Source organism: Salvelinus fontinalis, unplaced genomic scaffold, assembly GCF_029448725.1.
Source record: "Salvelinus fontinalis isolate EN_2023a unplaced genomic scaffold, ASM2944872v1 scaffold_0074, whole genome shotgun sequence".
Classification (NCBI taxonomy): domain Eukaryota; kingdom Metazoa; phylum Chordata; class Actinopteri; order Salmoniformes; family Salmonidae; genus Salvelinus; species Salvelinus fontinalis.
Genome location: NW_026600283.1, coordinates 48,870 through 65,872, shown reverse-complemented (window position 1 = coordinate 65,872; position 17,003 = coordinate 48,870). Strand labels below are relative to the sequence as shown.

The 17,003-nt window shown below is 45.4% G+C and overlaps 2 protein-coding genes across 2 annotated transcripts; one reads left to right on the top strand and one right to left on the bottom strand.

The window, feature by feature from the left end:
• Positions 1–384: 384 nt before the first annotated feature.
• On the bottom strand, positions 385–4,144 carry LOC129842916 (homeobox protein GBX-2-like). Its single transcript, XM_055911617.1, has 2 exons — positions 3,108–4,144; positions 385–1,742 (listed from the first exon to the last, which is right to left on the bottom strand). Exons 1-2 carry the CDS (start codon positions 3,619–3,621, stop codon positions 1,231–1,233), a joined length of 1,026 nt encoding a protein of 341 aa, XP_055767592.1. The 5' UTR covers positions 3,622–4,144; the 3' UTR covers positions 385–1,230.
• Positions 4,145–12,869: 8,725 nt separating this feature from the next.
• LOC129842904 (basic proline-rich protein-like) lies at positions 12,870–14,753 on the top strand. The gene is made up of 4 exons (XM_055911606.1): positions 12,870–13,239; positions 13,302–13,781; positions 13,923–14,235; positions 14,411–14,753. The coding sequence occupies exons 1-4, from the start codon at positions 12,870–12,872 to the stop codon at positions 14,751–14,753; spliced, it is 1,506 nt and encodes a 501-aa protein (XP_055767581.1).
• The last annotated feature ends 2,250 nt before the right edge of the window (positions 14,754–17,003 follow it).

Genomic DNA, 17,003 nt, shown 5'->3' with positions numbered 1-17,003 from the left:
TATTACAAGTAATAGTCTTAATAATAATAATAGTATAAATTGTGTTGTAAATCTAAACGAAATCGTTTCGTTAATCACCTTAATTCAAGGATAAAATACATAAGCAATTATCTTCCAATTATCTTCCTTAGTGGATTGTGAAAATAATATTTGTCACTTGCAGACAACAAATTGAATAATCCCAAATTAGCATTTGATATATTGGTGAAAATAAGAATCAACCAAGGATTTCAAATATCATGATCAACTCAAAGCCCAGCACTCAAGAAAGCGCCTGTAAACCCGCGCATGCGTAATTTCGATAAAGATTTCAAATTCAAATAGAATTGCACAAAAATGGAATGACAATAAACAAACTGACAAATTGTTGACAATTGCTAATGGTTCATCTTTAATTAATGCACACTTTATTATTTACTCAATAAGTCATGGAATGTTAGTTACTTTTTGCACAATATTAAATAAATTAGCAGCGTGCTTCTTGACTGTTGAAAAAGTCACAATGAGGAAAAATAATTCAAGCAACCATGGAATGAAACAATGGAAAGAAACTCAAACTGAGAACAAAAGTAGGATGGTTTTACAGGGCCACTCTTTGCTTTTTGGTGGAGATGATTGATGGTTGAGGTGTCTGATATTTGTAGGCTATGTGTACAATATGTGTATTGGTATGGGGGTGATCAAATTAGAAATGATAAAAGTGCTCCTGTTCATTCTGATCTGATTTGCGCCTGCTGCAAAAACAACAATAATACAAGCAAGGTCCTTCAGAATCAGCAGCACAACCGTCAAAGAAAATCTAACAGACGTAAAAGTAGGTTATATTTTTGATCAATATCTCGGGAAATGTACAATTGGATGTATTGTTGTCTTGTTGTAATGTCCTCAATTTGGTCCCATGGCGGTTATAGTTATGGTCCATCTCGGTATTTACACTCGTAACCAAGGTGATACATATGTCACCATTTAGAGTTTTTTTGTCTTCTTGGTATTTAATCAGCTTACCATCAGTGGATCGATTCAGCAGTAATGCAGAGGAAAAGCAATGTACCATCAATTCATTTGCTCTCCTCTGGCTTACAAAGATTTACAAAGACTCACCAAAGGATAAACTTGGTTTGTGATTATCAGTAGTCCAATTCCAAAATAACGTGTGTGCTGTTTTTCTGTTTTTAAACAGTGTAATTAACTTAATCTGTATTTAGTCCATCGGTTTAACATAAAGAAATGTTATGGTCTGGCTTGCTCTAACTGTTGGTGCTGACTCCTTATTGCAAACCGGCTGACGTGCACAGGGATAGGCACCACGATTTTAGGGTTCCTAGAGGGCTCGCCGGTTTTGGAGTTGACGTTACCAGCCTTCACGCGCTTCCACTTGGCCCTCCGGTTCTGGAACCAGATCTTGACTTGAACTTCGCTGAGTTTCAAGGCATGCGCAATCTGAGAGCGTTCCGTTAAAGACAGGTATTTCTTACAATGGAACTCCTTCTCCAGTTCCAAGAGCTGCTCGCTCGTGAACGCCGTTCTCCGCCGCCGGTTCTTGCCGGTAGACGTGGTGCTGCCAGTGCCGTTGGACCCTTGGACGCCCTCATCCACGTTACCCTCCCCATCATCTTTCTGACACATCGAGTTACCCGTCATGTTGTCATCGGAGCTGTAGTCTAAATCGCTGTCCATTGAGAAGCTCTCATCTCTTCTATTGCATTCGTCCTCTTTCGGGTCTTCTTTGCCATGGGTTCTGGCTGTGTGGGTAAGGAAAAAGAACATGTTAGTTTATTGACCTCAAAATAGAAAAGTAAATGACAATGTGTAACCAATAATGGACTGATATGCAACCGTTTATGAGTTTATATAATGGATAACCACAATCATACTTTTAAAGAAATATTTAGCTTTAAAAAAAATAAGCAACTTTTCTCCTACATTTGATGAATCACTAACGTTGTGTGTATTGTATCAACATTTTGTTTCATGAATATCCACGAGTAGACTTGACATATTGTGTTACAGGAAAACAATAGCCTATTATATTATGGAGCGAATTAGGAACAAATTATATTATGTCTCTGGACGTATTTAAGTGAAGTGAAAGTTATTTAAGTAAATATATATTCAAGTAAATATTTATCGAATTAGGCCCATCGGCTATATCATGACACAAATCACGTATGAAATAGGCCTCGCGCTTACTGTAATTCCATTCATTTTAGAGACAAAATCAATTGATTTATATTATACAATGTAAACTTACGGAGTTAAAGTGTTATATTACATGTATTTCATAATACATATAGACCCTCATATAAATGACTCGGTCGACTTTGAATTTTGATCACAGTTTTATAGACATTCAAATACTGCAGGCGCTGTTCCCATCCTTCAATTAAAATAGGCTCATTTAGTCATTTAGTTTGCCCCCAGGCACTATTCATTGAAAAGCCTGAAATAAACGTATTTGATATGCGGATATCATGTCAAGCTTCTCACGACAAAATATGTAAGCGTCCATGTAAAGAATTTGTTGGAGAAAAAAAAGATTCATTTTTCACTCAGGGGCCACAGCCACTTTCTATCACTATACTTTAATCGTTGTCATTTGATGTGAAATTCACAGGATATAGCCTAGGCCAACACTGAGTGAGTAGAACTTATAAGTTATCCTCAAATGGCACTTGGGTCCTTTTTTTGTACATTGATGACGTAGGTCTATTGATAATATTGGTCCGTTAGCTAATAGGCCTAATAGCATAATTAATAATAAAGTTTAGAGTTCGAATGACTTCTTATAAGGAACCTCGCAAATGTGCACTATTATTAATTAATTAATTTTTATAATAGGCCTAATAAATACGAGTATTCGCTTTGAACTTCTCTTTTACAACTTGAGCTTACAAATAATATCTAATTTATCCAAGAACATTAGGTTACATTTTAGTCATTTAGCAGACGCTCTTGTTCAGAGTGACTTACAGTTAGTGCGTCCAAGTACAGGACAGCCACAAATCCCAAACACAGGCTAAGTCAAACGTTTCCTCAATAGAACCTTAAGTCAGGTCAAGTAAACAACCCTGTCCAGCAGAGTCCAGATAAAACAGAGTGTACTGTACCTGTGGATGACTGCAATGGTTCTGAGTCGTGGTAGGAGGGGAGCGTTGAGGACTCCTTTCCTAGAAAAGTCTTTCCGTCATCCCCATCCAAACGAATGTCCTGAGATTTATTGAAGGCGGCGTGGAGAGACTGCGAGCCGAACTTCCTCGCCGCCTCCTGGTGCTGCTGTGAAGCCGAGAACCCTCCAGGCAGGCTGGCCATCAGGGTGGAGGTGAGCGCCATGCCCTGAGCCAGGCTAGAGCAGAAAGAGTTCTGGAGGCTGGGGATCTGGTGGTGCGGATGGGTAGCCGAGAGCCCCTGCTGCAGGGCGGACTGGGGTAGGGCAGGGGGCGGCGGAGGGTGCGGTGGGAGCACCACTGACCTGTACGGCATGAACATGGGGTAACCGGTGTAGACGAAGTGTCCCGGGCTGGGCTGAGGGGGACCGCCGATCAGAGAGTCGATACTGAAGGCAGTGGTGCTTCCCAGTGGGCGCTGCATCATCATAAACGAAGGGCTGAACGCTGCACTCATATGATCTGATGGAAGGAATGTCAATCAAGGAAATGTTACTGGAGAAATGGAAGGGAGCGATGACACCTGCAGTCTTTCTTGGGTTCGGAAGTCACCAACTTCACAACGTTGTTATTCGACAGACAACCGACCTTAGAAATGTGGACGTTTTGGTAATCCCGTGATTATTTGTTCGTTTCTCGCGATTAAATAAAACCATTCCATCAACATTGCAGATGGTCGACACACGATGCTGGAGAGTGGAGATGTGTCCAGATCAACAGAATTAGAAGCCAACTTGGAGCCGTGGTGGTTTCCGAAATTAGCAGAACTCATGTGGCCCCTTTTGGTTTACCTTGCGCTCCGATAGCAGGAGCCAAAGCGCATTCCAGGTGTCAATCAATATCCTCGAGTTGTAGCTGACGTTCTGACCATTTGACAACAACAATCTTATATTCGATGATACTCGGTTTCCGAGTAGAGAGAAGAGAGTAGAGTGATGCTACTCCGTTCTACAACATCCAGATGTTAAGCAAGGAGTTTAAATTACGCTCCCTCTGTTTGATCGGCTCTTCCACTCGCAAGGACCACCCTCTCATCGCACTCTCGCATTTCATTGGTCGCTGTTAAACTGTTGGGCTAGCCTAGCTGTCATTCGTCACATAGACCTGTGAGGGCTGGCTTCGGTCTGGGTCTAGGAAATAAATGCCAATTATGTGGATTTGTAAAGCGTAGGCTATACACATCCTAAGGGACCATAATGCAAATGGGAATTAGCTGGGCTACACATGCAATATGCATACATATTGACTACAACTGTCTTCCCTACATGAAATGTATAAAACACAAAAATAACTATTTGTACTGAATAGGGTTACAAAATTATGTGAACTGTTAATAAATTCCCTGGTTTTCCCGAAATCCAGGTTGGAGGAAATAAGTAGGATATTCGGAATCTTCCAACCAGGATTTTTGGAAAACCAGGAAATCTATTGAAAGTTAACGGAATTTTGCAGCCCTAGTACTGCATGTGTGTGTGTGTGTATGCATGTGTTGTTGCTTTGTGTGTGTTGATTAAATAAAACCTGTTCCACCTTTTCAGAATGACGAAAAGACTGTTCCCTGATACTATGTCCTCTTGTACCTAAAGGAAGCTCAGATCAAACAGTGGAAGGTCCACATTCACTACGGACCAGGCTACCAATGGGCCTTCAGATTAAGTGAGAGCTGGAGAGGAGATGGAGGTTAGATGGAGAGATGGTGTGGAGATGGAGAGAGGGAGGGGAGATATAGAGAGGGAGGGTAGATATAAAGATGGAGGGTAGATGGAGAGATGGAGGGTAGATGGAGAGATGGAGGGTAGATGGAGTGATGGAGGGTAGATGGAGGGTAGATGGAGAGATGGAGGGTAGATGGAGAGATGGAGGGTAGATGGAGTGATGGAGGGTAGATGGAGAGATGGAGGGTAGATATAAAGATGGAGGGTAGATGGAGAGATGGAGGGTAGATGGAGAGATGGAGGGTAGATGGAGAGATGGAGGGTAGATGGAGAGATGGAGGGTAGATGGAGTGATGGAGGGTAGATGGAGAGATGGAGGGTAGATGGAGAGATGGAGGGTAGATGGAGAGATGGAGGGTAGATGGAGTGATGGAGGGTAGATGGAGAGATGGAGGGTAGATGGAGTGATGGAGGGTAGATGGAGAGATGGAGGGTAGATGGAGAGATGGAGGGTAGATGGTAGATGGAGGGTAGATGGAGAGATGGAGGGTAGATGGTAGATGGAGGGTAGATGGTAGATGGAGGGTAGATGGTAGATGGAGGGTAGATGGTAGATGGAGGGTAGATGGTAGATGGAGGGTAGATGGTAGATGGAGGGTAGATGCAGTATATAGATGGATTTTAGATATAGAGATGGAGGTTAGATATGGAGGTTAGATACAGTATATAGATGGAGGTTAGATGGAGTGATGGAGGTTAGATACAGTATATAGATGGAGGTTAGGTATAGAGATGGAGGTTAGATATGGAGGTTAGATACAGTATATAGATGGAGGTTAGATGGAGTGATGGAGGTTAGATACAGTATATAGATGGAGGTTAGGTATAGAGATGGAGGTTAGATATGGAGGTTAGGTATAGAGATGGAGGTTAGATGGAGTGATGGAGGTTAGATATGGAGGTTAGGTATAGAGATGGAGGTTAGATGGAGTGATGGAGGTTAGATACAGTATATAGATGGAGGTTAGATGGAGTGATGGAGGTTAGATATGGAGGTTAGGTATAGAGATGGAGGTTAGATGGAGTGATGGAGGTTAGATATAGAGATGGAGGTTAGATATGGAGGTTAGATACAGTATATAGATGGAGGTTAGGTATAGAGATGGAGGTTAGATATGGAGGTTAGGTATAGAGATGGAGGTTAGATACAGTATATAGATGGAGGTTAGGTATATAGATGGAGGTTAGATGGAGTGATGGAGGTTAGATACAGTATATAGATGGAGGTTAGGTATATAGATGGAGGTTAGATGGAGTGATGGAGGTTAGATACAGTATATAGATGGAGGTTAGATGGAGTGATGGAGGTTAGATACAGTATATAGATGGAGGTTAGGTATAGAGATGGAGGTTAGATATGGAGGTTAGGTATAGAGATGGAGGTTAGATACAGTATATAGATGGAGGTTAGATATAGAGATGGAGGTTAGATACAGTATATAGATGGAGGTAAGATATAGAGATGGAGGTTAGATGGAGAGATGGAGGTTAGATACAGTATATAGATGGAGGTAAGATATAGAGATGGAGGTTAGATATGGAGGTTAGATACAGTATATAGATGGAGGTTAGATACAGTATATAGATGGAGGTTAGATATAGAGATGGAGGTTAGATACAGTATATAGATGGAGGTAAGATATAGAGATGGAGGTTAGATATGGAGGTTAGATACAGTATATAGATGGAGGTTAGATATAGAGATGGAGGTTAGATATAGTGATGGAGGTTAGATACAGTATATAGATGGAGGTAAGATATAGAGATGGAGGTTAGATATGGAGGTTAGATACAGTATATAGATGGAGGTAAGATATAGAGATGGAGGTTAGATATAGTGATGGAGGTTAGATACAGTATATAGATGGAGGTAAGATATAGAGATGGAGGTTAGATATGGAGGTTAGATACAGTATATAGATGGAGGTTAGATATAGAGATGGAGGTTAGATATGGAGGTTAGATACAGTATATAGATGGAGGTAAGATATAGAGATGGAGGTTAGATGGAGTGATGGAGGTTAGATATAGAGAGTGATGGAGGTTAGATGGAGAGGAAGATGGAAGAGATGTAGATGTAAATATTGAGGGTAGATGAGGAGATGGAGGGTAGATGGAGAGATGGAGAGGAGATGGAAGTTAGATGAAGAGGAGATGGAAGTTAGATGAAGAGGAGATGGAGGGTAGATGGAGGGTAGATGGATTGATGGAGGCTAGATGGAGAGATGGAGGTTAGATGGAGTGATGGAGGTTAGATACAGTATATAGATGGAGGTTAGATATAGAGATGAAGGTTAGATGGAGTGATGGAGGTTAGATGGAGATATGTAGGGTGGATATAGAGATGGAGGTTAGAATTAGAGATGGAAATTAGATATAGAGACGGAGGTTAGATATGGAGATAGATACAGTATATAGATGGAGGTTAGATATAGAGATGGAGGTTAGATGGAGTGATGGAGGTTAGATACAGTATATAGATGGAGGTTAGATATAGAGATGGAGGTTAGATATGGAGGTTAGATACAGTATATAGATGGAGGTAAGATATAGAGATGGAGGTTAGAAGTAGAGATGGAGGTTAGATATAGAGAGTGATGGAGGGTAGATGGAGAGGAAGATGGAAGAGATGTAAATGTAGATGTAAATATTGAGGGTAGATGAAGAGATAGAGGGTAGATGAGGAGATGGAGGGTAGATGGAGAGATGGAGAGGAGATGGAAGTTAGATGAAGAGGAGATGGAGGGTAGATGGATTGATGGAGGCTAGATGGAGAGATGGAGGTTAGATGGAGTGATGGAGGTTAGATGGAGATATGTAGGGTGGATATAGAGATGGAGGTTAGAATTAGAGATGGAAATTAGATATAGAGACGGAGGTTAGATATGGAGATAGATACAGTATATAGATGGAGGTTAGATATAGAGATGGAGGTTAGATGGAGTGATGGAGGTTAGATACAGTATATAGATGGAGGTTAGATATAGAGATGGAGGTTAGATGGAGTGATGGAGGTTAGATACAGTATATAGATGGAGGTTAGATATAGAGATGGAGGTTAGATATAGAGATGGAGGTTAGATATAGAGATGGAGGTTAGATGGAGAGATGGAGGGTGGATATAGAGATGGAGGTTAGATGGAGTGATGGAGGTTAGATACAGTATATAGATGGAGGTTAGATATAGAGATGGAGGTTAGATGGAGTGATGGAGGTTAGATACAGTATATAGATGGAGGTTAGATATAGAGATGGAGGTTAGATATAGAGATGGAGGTTAGATGGAGTGATGGAGGTTAGATACAGTATATAGATGGAGGTTAGATATAGAGATGGAGGTTAGATGGAGTGATGGAGAGATGGAGGGTGGATATAGAGATGGAGAGATGGAGGTGGATATAGAGATGGAGGTTAGATATAGAGAGTGATGGAGGGTAGATGGAAATATGGATGGTAGATGAGAGATGGAGGGTAGATGGAGGGTTGATGGAAAGATGGTAGATGGAGGGTAGATGAGAGATGGAGGGTAGATGTAAATATTGAGGGTAGATGGAGAGATAGAGGGGAGATGAGGAGATGGAAGATAGATGGAAAGATGGAGGGTAGATGAGGAGATGGAGGGTAGATGGAGAGATGGAGAGGAGATGGAAGTTAGATGAAGAGGAGATGGAGGGTAGATGGATTGATGGAGAGATTCAGGGTAGATGGATTGATGGAGAGATGGAGGGTTGATGGAGAGATGGAGGGTAGATGGAGAAATGGTTAGATGGAGGGTTGATGGAAAGATGTTTAGATGGAGAGATGGAGGGTAGATGGAGAGATGGAGGGTAGATGGAAATATTGAGGGTAGATGAAGAGATAGAGGGGAGATGAGGAGATGGAAGATAGATGGAAAGATGGAGGGTAGATGAGGAGATGGAGGGTGGATGGATTGATGGAGAGATGGAGGGTTGATGGAGAGATGGAGGGTTTTATTTTATTTATTTATTTATTTATATTATTTTTTATCCCATTTTCTCCCCAATTTTCGTGGTATCCAATCGCTAGTAATTACTACCTTGTCTCATCGCTACAACTCCCGTACGGGCTCGGGAGAGACGAAGGTCGAAAGCCATGGGTCCTCCGAAGCACAACCCAACCAGCCGTACTGCTTCTTTAACACAGCGCGCCTCCAACCCGGAAGCCAGCCGCACCAATGTGTCGGAGGAAACACCGTGTACCTGGCCCCCTTGGTTGGCGCGCACTGCGCCCGGCCGCCACAGGAGTCGCTGGAGCACGATGAGACAAGGATATCCCTACCGGCCAAACCCTCCCTACCCCGGACGACGCTATGCCAATTGTGCGTCGCCCCACGGACCTCCCGGTCGCGGCCGGCTGCGACAGAGCCTGGGCGCGAACCCAGAGACTCTGGTGGCGCAGTTAGCACTGCGATGCAGTGCCCTAGACCACTGCGCCACCCGGGAGGCGAGAGATGGAGGGTTGATGGAGAGATGGAGGGTAGATGGAGAGATGGAGAGTTGATGGAAAGATGGAGGGTAGATGAGAGATGGAGGGTTGATGGAGAGATGGTTAAATGGAGGGTAATGGAGAGATTGATGGTAGATGGCTAGATGGAGAGGAAGATGGAAAGATGGAGGGGAGATGGAGAGATGGAGGGTAGATGGAGAGATAGTTAGATGGAGAGATGGAGGGTGGATGAAAAGATGGAGGGTAGATGGATTGTTAGAAGGTAGATGGATTGATAGAGGGTTGATGGAGAGATGAAGGGTAGATGGAGAGATGGTTAAATGGAGGGTAGATGAGAGATGGAGGGTAGATGGAGAGACGGAGAGTAGATGGAGAGGAAGATGGACAGATGGAGAGATGGAGGGTAGATGGAGAGATGGTTAAATGGAGGGTAGATGAGAGCTGGAGGGTAGATGGAGAGACGGAGAGTAGATGGAGAGGAAGATGGACAGATGGAGAGATGGAGGGTAGATGGAAAGATTGAGGGTAGATGGAGAGATGAAGGGGAAATGAGGAGACAGAGGTTAGATGGGCCGATGGAGGGTAGTTGGAGAGATGGAGGGTAGATGGAGACATGGAGGGTAGATGAGGAGATGGAAGTTAGGTGAGGGTAGATGGAATGGAGGGTAGATGAAAAGATGGAGATGGAAGTTAGATGCAGAGGAGATGAAGAGATGGAGGGTAGATGGAGAGATGGTTAGATGGAGAGATGGAGGGTAGATTGAAAAATGGAGGGGAGATGGAGAAGAAATTGAGAGATGACTGGATGGAGAGCCTTCCATGACACCCTTTTTGGTTCCAGGTAGATCCCTCTGTGGAAAGGGTTCTACATGGAACCCAAATGGTTTCTACCTGGATCCAAAAAGGGTTCTTCAAATGGTTCTCCTATGAGGACAGCTGAAGAACCCTTTTAGATTGTAGATAACACTTGTTGTTTTCTAAGAGTATACTCACAACCTCTAGTGTGTTGATACAACTGGAATTAAATGAGTTGAATCAACATCAGGAGAATATATTTAGGAAGCTGAAAGGACTAGAGGTTGACCGCTTTTTTTTTTACACCTTTATTTAAATATTGCTGCTACATTGTACAACCTTCAATGTTATGTCAATTCTGGCAAATTAATTACGGTCTTTGTTAGGAATAAATGGACTTCACACAGTTCACAACGAGCCAGGCGGCCCAAACTGCTGCATATACCCTGACTGCTTGCACAGAACGCAAGAGAAGTGACACAATTTCCCTAATTATAAGAAATGAATGTTATCAGGCAATATTAACTAAATATGTAGGTTTAAAAATATATACTTGTGTGTGGACTTTAAAGAAAGGCATTGATGTTTATGGTTAGGTTTGGTGCAACGACAGTGCTAAATCATCACCCATTTGGCGAAGTAGGCTGTGATTCGATGATAAATTAACAGGCACCGCATCGACTATATGCAACGCAGGACACGCTAGATAAACTAGTAATATCAACCATGTGTAGTTAACTAGTGACTATGTTAAGTTTGATTGTTTTTTATAAGATCATTTTAATGCTAGCTAGCAACTTACCTTGGCTTCTTGCTGCCCTCGCGTAACAGGTAGTCAGCCTGCCATGCAGGCTCCTCGTGGAGTGAAATGTAAGGAAGGTGGTTAGAGCGTTGGACTAGTAACCAGAAAGTTGCAAAAATTAATCCTGAAAGCTGACAAGGTAAAAAATCTGTCGTTCTGTCCCTGAACAAGGCAGTTAACCCACCGTTCCTAGGCCTTCATTGTAAATAAGAATGTGTTCTTAACTGACTTGCCTAGGTTCCGTGTTTCACTGGAAGAATAAAACGTTTTGTTTTCGAAATTATAGTTTCCGGATTCGACCATATCAATGACCAAAGGCTCGTATTTCTGTGTGTTATTATGTTATAATTAAGTCTATGATTTGATATTTGATAGAGCAGTCTGACTGAGCGATGGTAGGCAACAGCAGGCTCGTAAGCATTCATTCAAACAGCACTTTCGTGCGTTTGCCAGCAGCTCTTCGCAATGCTTCAAGCATTGAGCTGTTTATGACTTCAAGCCTATCAACTCCCGAGATGAGGCTGGTGTAACCGATGTGAAATGGCTAGCTAGTTAGCGGTGTGCGCGCTAATAGCGTTTCATTCGGTGACGTCACTCGCTCTGAGACTTGGAGTAGTTGTTCCCCTTGTTCTGCAAGGGCCGCGGCTTTTGTGGAGCGATGGGTAACAATGCTTCGAGGGTGGCTGTTGTTGATGTGTTCCTGGTTCGAGCCCAGGTAGGAGCGAGGAGACGGATGGAAGCTATACTGTTACACTGGCAAGACTAAAGTGCCTATAAGAACATCCAATAGTCAAAGGTATATGAAATACAAATGGTATAGAAAGAAATAGTCCTATAATTCCTATAATAACTACAACCTAAAACTTCTTACCTGGGAATATTGAAGACTCACGTTAAAAGGAACCACCAGCTTTCATATGTTCTCATGTTCTGAGCAAGGAACTTAAACGTTAGCTTTTTTACATGGCACATATTGCATATTTTACCTTCTTCTCCAACACTTTGCTTTTGCATTATTTAAACCAAATTGAACATGTTTCATTATTTATTTGAGGCTAAATTGATTTTATTGATGTATTATATTAAGGTAAAAGAAAAGTGTTCATTCAGTATTGTTGTAATTGTCATTATTACAAAGAAATATAAAAAAAGCGTCCGATTAATCGGTATCGGCTTTTTTGGGTCCTCCAATAATCGGTATCAGTATCGGCGTTGAAAAATCATAATCGGTCGACCTCTAGTTGCTGATAGAAATGTCATGTATAGAGCTGATGTGAGTCCTTATTCTCCATAAGAGAGAATCATACTGTATCGGCTCTACAATAATGTATTTCTATCGTAACGTTGGTTAATATTGCTCTTACTGAACAAACCCCAGCAACTACGGCTGGCTAAGCTTTATAATACATGTATAATAATACATATGCCATTTAGCAGAGGCTTCTATCCAAAGCCACTTACAGGTGTAAGTGCATATACATTTTGGTAAGCTTTGATCCATCTAGTAGATTGAGAGCACTGTGAGTGATTTGTGATGTTTAGTGACTGTATAATGTACCAGGTTAATAACATGCATGGACAAACCTCTGCTTGATGTGAAACCTTCGTATGGTGTCGTCCCGTCTCTTGTCGCTGCCATAGTTCATTCACTGCTGCTAGCTTCCTATCCAGATATTTTGTTTGTGCATTTGAATAACAGTCTTGATACGAGTCAGTAGCCACAGTGCCTATTGATGTTCATGATGACCAATAAATGTCACTCATATGAATAACTCAAGTCACTGCTGTGTTATAGGCAGCCTCTCATAGCGCCACCATACTTTACTATTAGGTGAGCTGTCAGTTAATATTAGGGGGGTGGGTGCTCCCCCCCTAACCGCTTAACCCGCCTAAATCCAGATCCACTCCTTGAGCCAATCCAAGGGAATGTGTGGGAGCCCAGGCTCCTTCCAGCCCCTGCCCCCCAGCTCAGGTTCCCCTCAGCCCCACCCCCCCAGCCCAGGTTCCCCTCAGCCCCAACCCCCCAGCCCAGCCTCCCCTCAGCCCCAACCCCCCAGCCCAGGCTCCCCTCAGCCCCAACCCCCCAGCCCAGGCTCCCCTCAGAGCCAATCCAAGGGAATGTGTGGGAGCCCAGGCTCCTTCCAGCCCCTACCCCCCAGCTCAGGTTCCCCTCAGCCCCAACCCCCCAGCCCAGGTTCCCCTCAGCCCCAACCCCCCAGCCCAGGCTCCCCTCAGAGCCAATCCAAGGGAATGTGTGGGAGCCCAGGCTCCTTCCAGCCCCTAACCCCCAGCTCAGGTTCCCCTCAGCCCCAACTACTCCAACCCTGTAGCCCAGGCTCCCCCACTCCAACCCCGTAGCCCAGGCTCCCCCCTACCGTAACCCCCCAGCCCAGGCTCCCCCCTACCCCAACCCCCCAGCCCAGGCTCCCCCTACCCCAACCCCCCAGCCCAGGCTCCCCCCTACCCCAACCCCCCAGCCCAGGCTCCCCCCTACCCCAACCCCCCAGCCCAGGCTCCCCCCTACCCCAACCCCCCAGCCCAGGCTCCCCCCTACCCCACCCCACAGCCCAGGCTCCCCCCTACCCCAACCCCCCATCCCAGGCTCCCCCTACCCTAACACCACAGCCCTGGCTCCCCCCTACCCTAACACCACAGCCCAGGCTCCCCCCTACCCCAACCCCCCAGCCCAAGCTCCCCCTACCCCAACTCCCCAGCCCAGGCTCCCCCCTACCCCAACCCCCCCAGCCCAGGCCCCCCCCTACCCCAACCCCCCAGCCCAGGCTCCCCTCAGCCCCAACCCCCCAGCCCAGGCTCCCCTCAGAGCCAATCCCAGGGAATGTGTGGGAGCCCAGGCTCCTTCCAGCCCCTAGCCCCCAGCTCAGGTTCCCCTCAGCCCCAACCCCCCAGCCCAGGCTCCCCTCAGAGCCAATCCAAGGGAATGTGTGGGAGCCCAGGCTCCTTCCAGCCCCTAACCCCCAGCTCAGGTTCCCCTCAGCCCCAACTACTCCAACCCTGTAGCCCAGGCTCCCCCCTACCCTAACCCCCCAGCCCAGGCTCCCCCCTACCCCAACCCCCCAGCCCAGGCTCCCCCCTACCCTAACCCCGCAGCCCAGGCTCCCCCCTACCCCAACCCCCCAGCCCAGGCTCCCCCCTACCCCAACCCCCCAGCCCAGGCTCCCCCCTACCCCAACCCCCCAGCCCAGGCTCCCCCCTACCCCAACCCCCCAGCCCAGGCTCCCCCCTACCCCAACCCCCCAGCCCAGGCTCCCCCCTACCCCAAACCCCAGCTCAGGCTCCCCCCTACCCTAACCCCCCGGCCCAAGCTCCCCCCTACCCTAACCCCACAGCCCAGGCTCTCCCCTACCCCAACCCCCCATCCCAGGCTCCCCCCTACCCTAACACCACAGCCCTGGCTCCCCCCTACCCTAACACCACAGCCCAGGCTCCCCCCTACCCCAACCCCCCAGCCCAAGCTCCCCCTACCCCAACCCCCCAGCCCAGGCTCCCCCCTACCCTAACACCACAGCCCAGGCTCCCCCCTACCCCAACTCCCCAGCCCAGGCTCCCCCCTACCCCAACCCCCCCAGCCCAGGCTCCCCCTACCCCAACCCCCCAGCCCAGGCTCCCCCCTACCCCAACCCCCCAGCCCAGGCTCCCCTTTACCCTAACCCCACAGCCCAGGCTCCCCACTACACCAATTCCCTCCAATCCTCGGCTCCAGCTCCGACCCCTCACCCCCAGCTCTCATCTACTCCCACCCCCTTCTCCCTCCAGGGTCATAGGGACACCATCTCATTAAAGGCTGCCTGATCCACAACTGCAATGCAGACATTAAATAGCAGTATTTTTCAATTAGGGCTGACAAATTCAATCAAAATTCCATAGATTAGGATGAAATGAGGCATGGGTCATTTACAAGGGAATTTAATTGCACAGCCATTAGACAATAGTACAGCAGTCACTGTCTCATTATCAATCATGTGGGGACATCAATAGTAAAGGGTTGTAAAGGGGGGGAGACAGGGGGAGGGAAGGAGAGGAGAGGGAGATAGAAGTGTGTGTGTGTCACTGTGTGTGTGTTTGTGTGTGTGTGGACCGTGTGTGTGACCGTGTGTGTGTACACCGTGTTTGTGTGTGTGTGGACCATGTATGTGACTGTGCGTGTGTACACCGTGTTTGTGTGTGTGTGGACCGTGTGTGTGACCGTGTGTGTGACCGCGTGTGTGTGTTTGTGTGTGTGTGGACCGTGTGTGTGTGTTTGTGTGTGTGTGGACCGTGTGTGACCGTGTGTGTGTGTACACCGTGTGTGTGTGTGCGTGCGCTCTCACTAATACACTGCAGTGCCACCGCTGCAGAACAGCTACTAAATATCCCTCTTTTATACTTATAAATTATCCAGTTTAATTAACAACATGGATTATGATTGGAATATGATTTAATTAAACCTTTCCTGCATGCTAGTGATCACCATCATCCATTATACTGGGGACAGGGGAGTATAACTGCAGACTAAATGAAGCTGAGGCTTGTTAAGGAGCTGCTTACTGCCAGGACTTAGAACAATAACATCAGACTACTACCACTTCCACAACGACTAGAATGAAATAATACTTCTGAACTGAACTGGGAGACAATCAAACAGTGTATTAATCACAACGATGCCAAGAATGGCCTAGCATTTATCTGTGATCAGACGGAGCGTTCGCCGTGAGCCTATACTGATATGTGGATTTAAGTGGAGGGGGGTGGTGGGTAAAGCAATTACAAAGATGTTTTGACTGAAGGCTGCAGTTGGAGGAGGTAGAAGGAGAAACATTGGATTTAAAAATGTTGCCTCCAGCGTTCGACCATTCCACATTATTTAGTTGGAGTGTCTCGGTCGGGCTCAACCTTTTCAGAAAGATCTAAATGTCAGCTATAATTTATTCTGCTCAGTTCAGATTTCTTTGTGAAAACACATATCTCGTTGTTTGCCTTACTTTTCGATTAGACTCCATTACTAGGACTGAAAAAACTATGGAAAAGCACCAGACTCACCTCCCAGATTGAGTTTCCATGCACGTCCCCCCCAATCCAAAATCCATGAACATTTAGAGTTGCCATAGGATTTTTGATTATTAAAGCTTAAACGAACCCAATTGATTTACCTTTAATAAGTCTGTCCCCGGTGATGACCAATCAAACAGAAGGAAGCCTGATCCACAATGGCGACTTTGACTGGAACAGAACCGGCATCCGTTCCAAATCGCACCCCTTTCCCTATTCAGGGCTCATAGCGCTCTGGACAACAGTAGTGCAGTAGAAAAGGGTGCTATTTGGGATGTACACAGGAAGGAGCCTGTCTTCAGCCAAATCTCCAGAAACACAACAGCTTAGCTATTGATCCTGTAGCCATCCCTCTTCTTTCTCTTCAGGCTGATCACATCATCCATTCTAGTAGCGATCAATGCCCCCAGAGAGGAGAGATTTAAAGTATTCTGACATTCTCTTGTGGCCTTTGTGCATAATCTTTTACCCCACCACTAATCTTTTACCCTACCGCTATTCAATAACTTCAAATCAACGTTTATTGGTCGTGTCCACAGTTTAGCAGGTGTTATAGCGGATGCAGTGACATGCTTATGTTACGAGCTCCTAACAACCCACTGGGCACAGATGTCAATTCAATGTGTATTCCACGTTGGTTCAACGTAATTTCATTAAAATGACGTGGAAGCAACATTGATTCAACCAGTGTGTGCCCAGTCGGAATGTAAGAAGAAAAAAAGTGAAATCAAGAAATCAAGAACGGCGGGACAAATCTGATTTACAGGCCAAATAGCCCTGTAGCAGTAATCAGATGTAATGCGTACTGTAGGCACTATGTAGCTACACGGGGACAATTTAGACACAATCAACTACCAATGATACGTACAACAGTAGATATACAGTACCAGTCAAAAGTTTGGACACACCTACTCATTCCAGGGTTTGTCTTTATTTTTTACTATTTTCTACCTTGTAGAATAATAGTGAAGACATCAAAACTATGAAATAACACATATGGAATCATGTAGTAAC

Coding starts and splice junctions, on each gene's coding strand:
- LOC129842916 (XM_055911617.1), bottom strand. CDS start 3,621: ATGAGTGCAGCGTTCAGCCCTTCGTTTATGATGATGCAGCGCCCACTG. Junction 1,743..3,107: donor ACCATTGCAGTCATCCACAG/GTACAGTACACT, acceptor TTACCCACACAG/CCAGAACCCATGGCAAAGAA.
- LOC129842904 (XM_055911606.1), top strand. CDS start 12,870: ATGTGTGGGAGCCCAGGCTCCTTCCAGCCCCTGCCCCCCAGCTCAGGT. Junction 13,240..13,301: donor GCCCCTAACCCCCAGCTCAG/GTTCCCCTCAGC, acceptor CCAACCCCGTAG/CCCAGGCTCCCCCCTACCGT. Junction 14,236..14,410: donor TACCCCAAACCCCAGCTCAG/GCTCCCCCCTAC, acceptor CCAACCCCCCAG/CCCAAGCTCCCCCTACCCCA.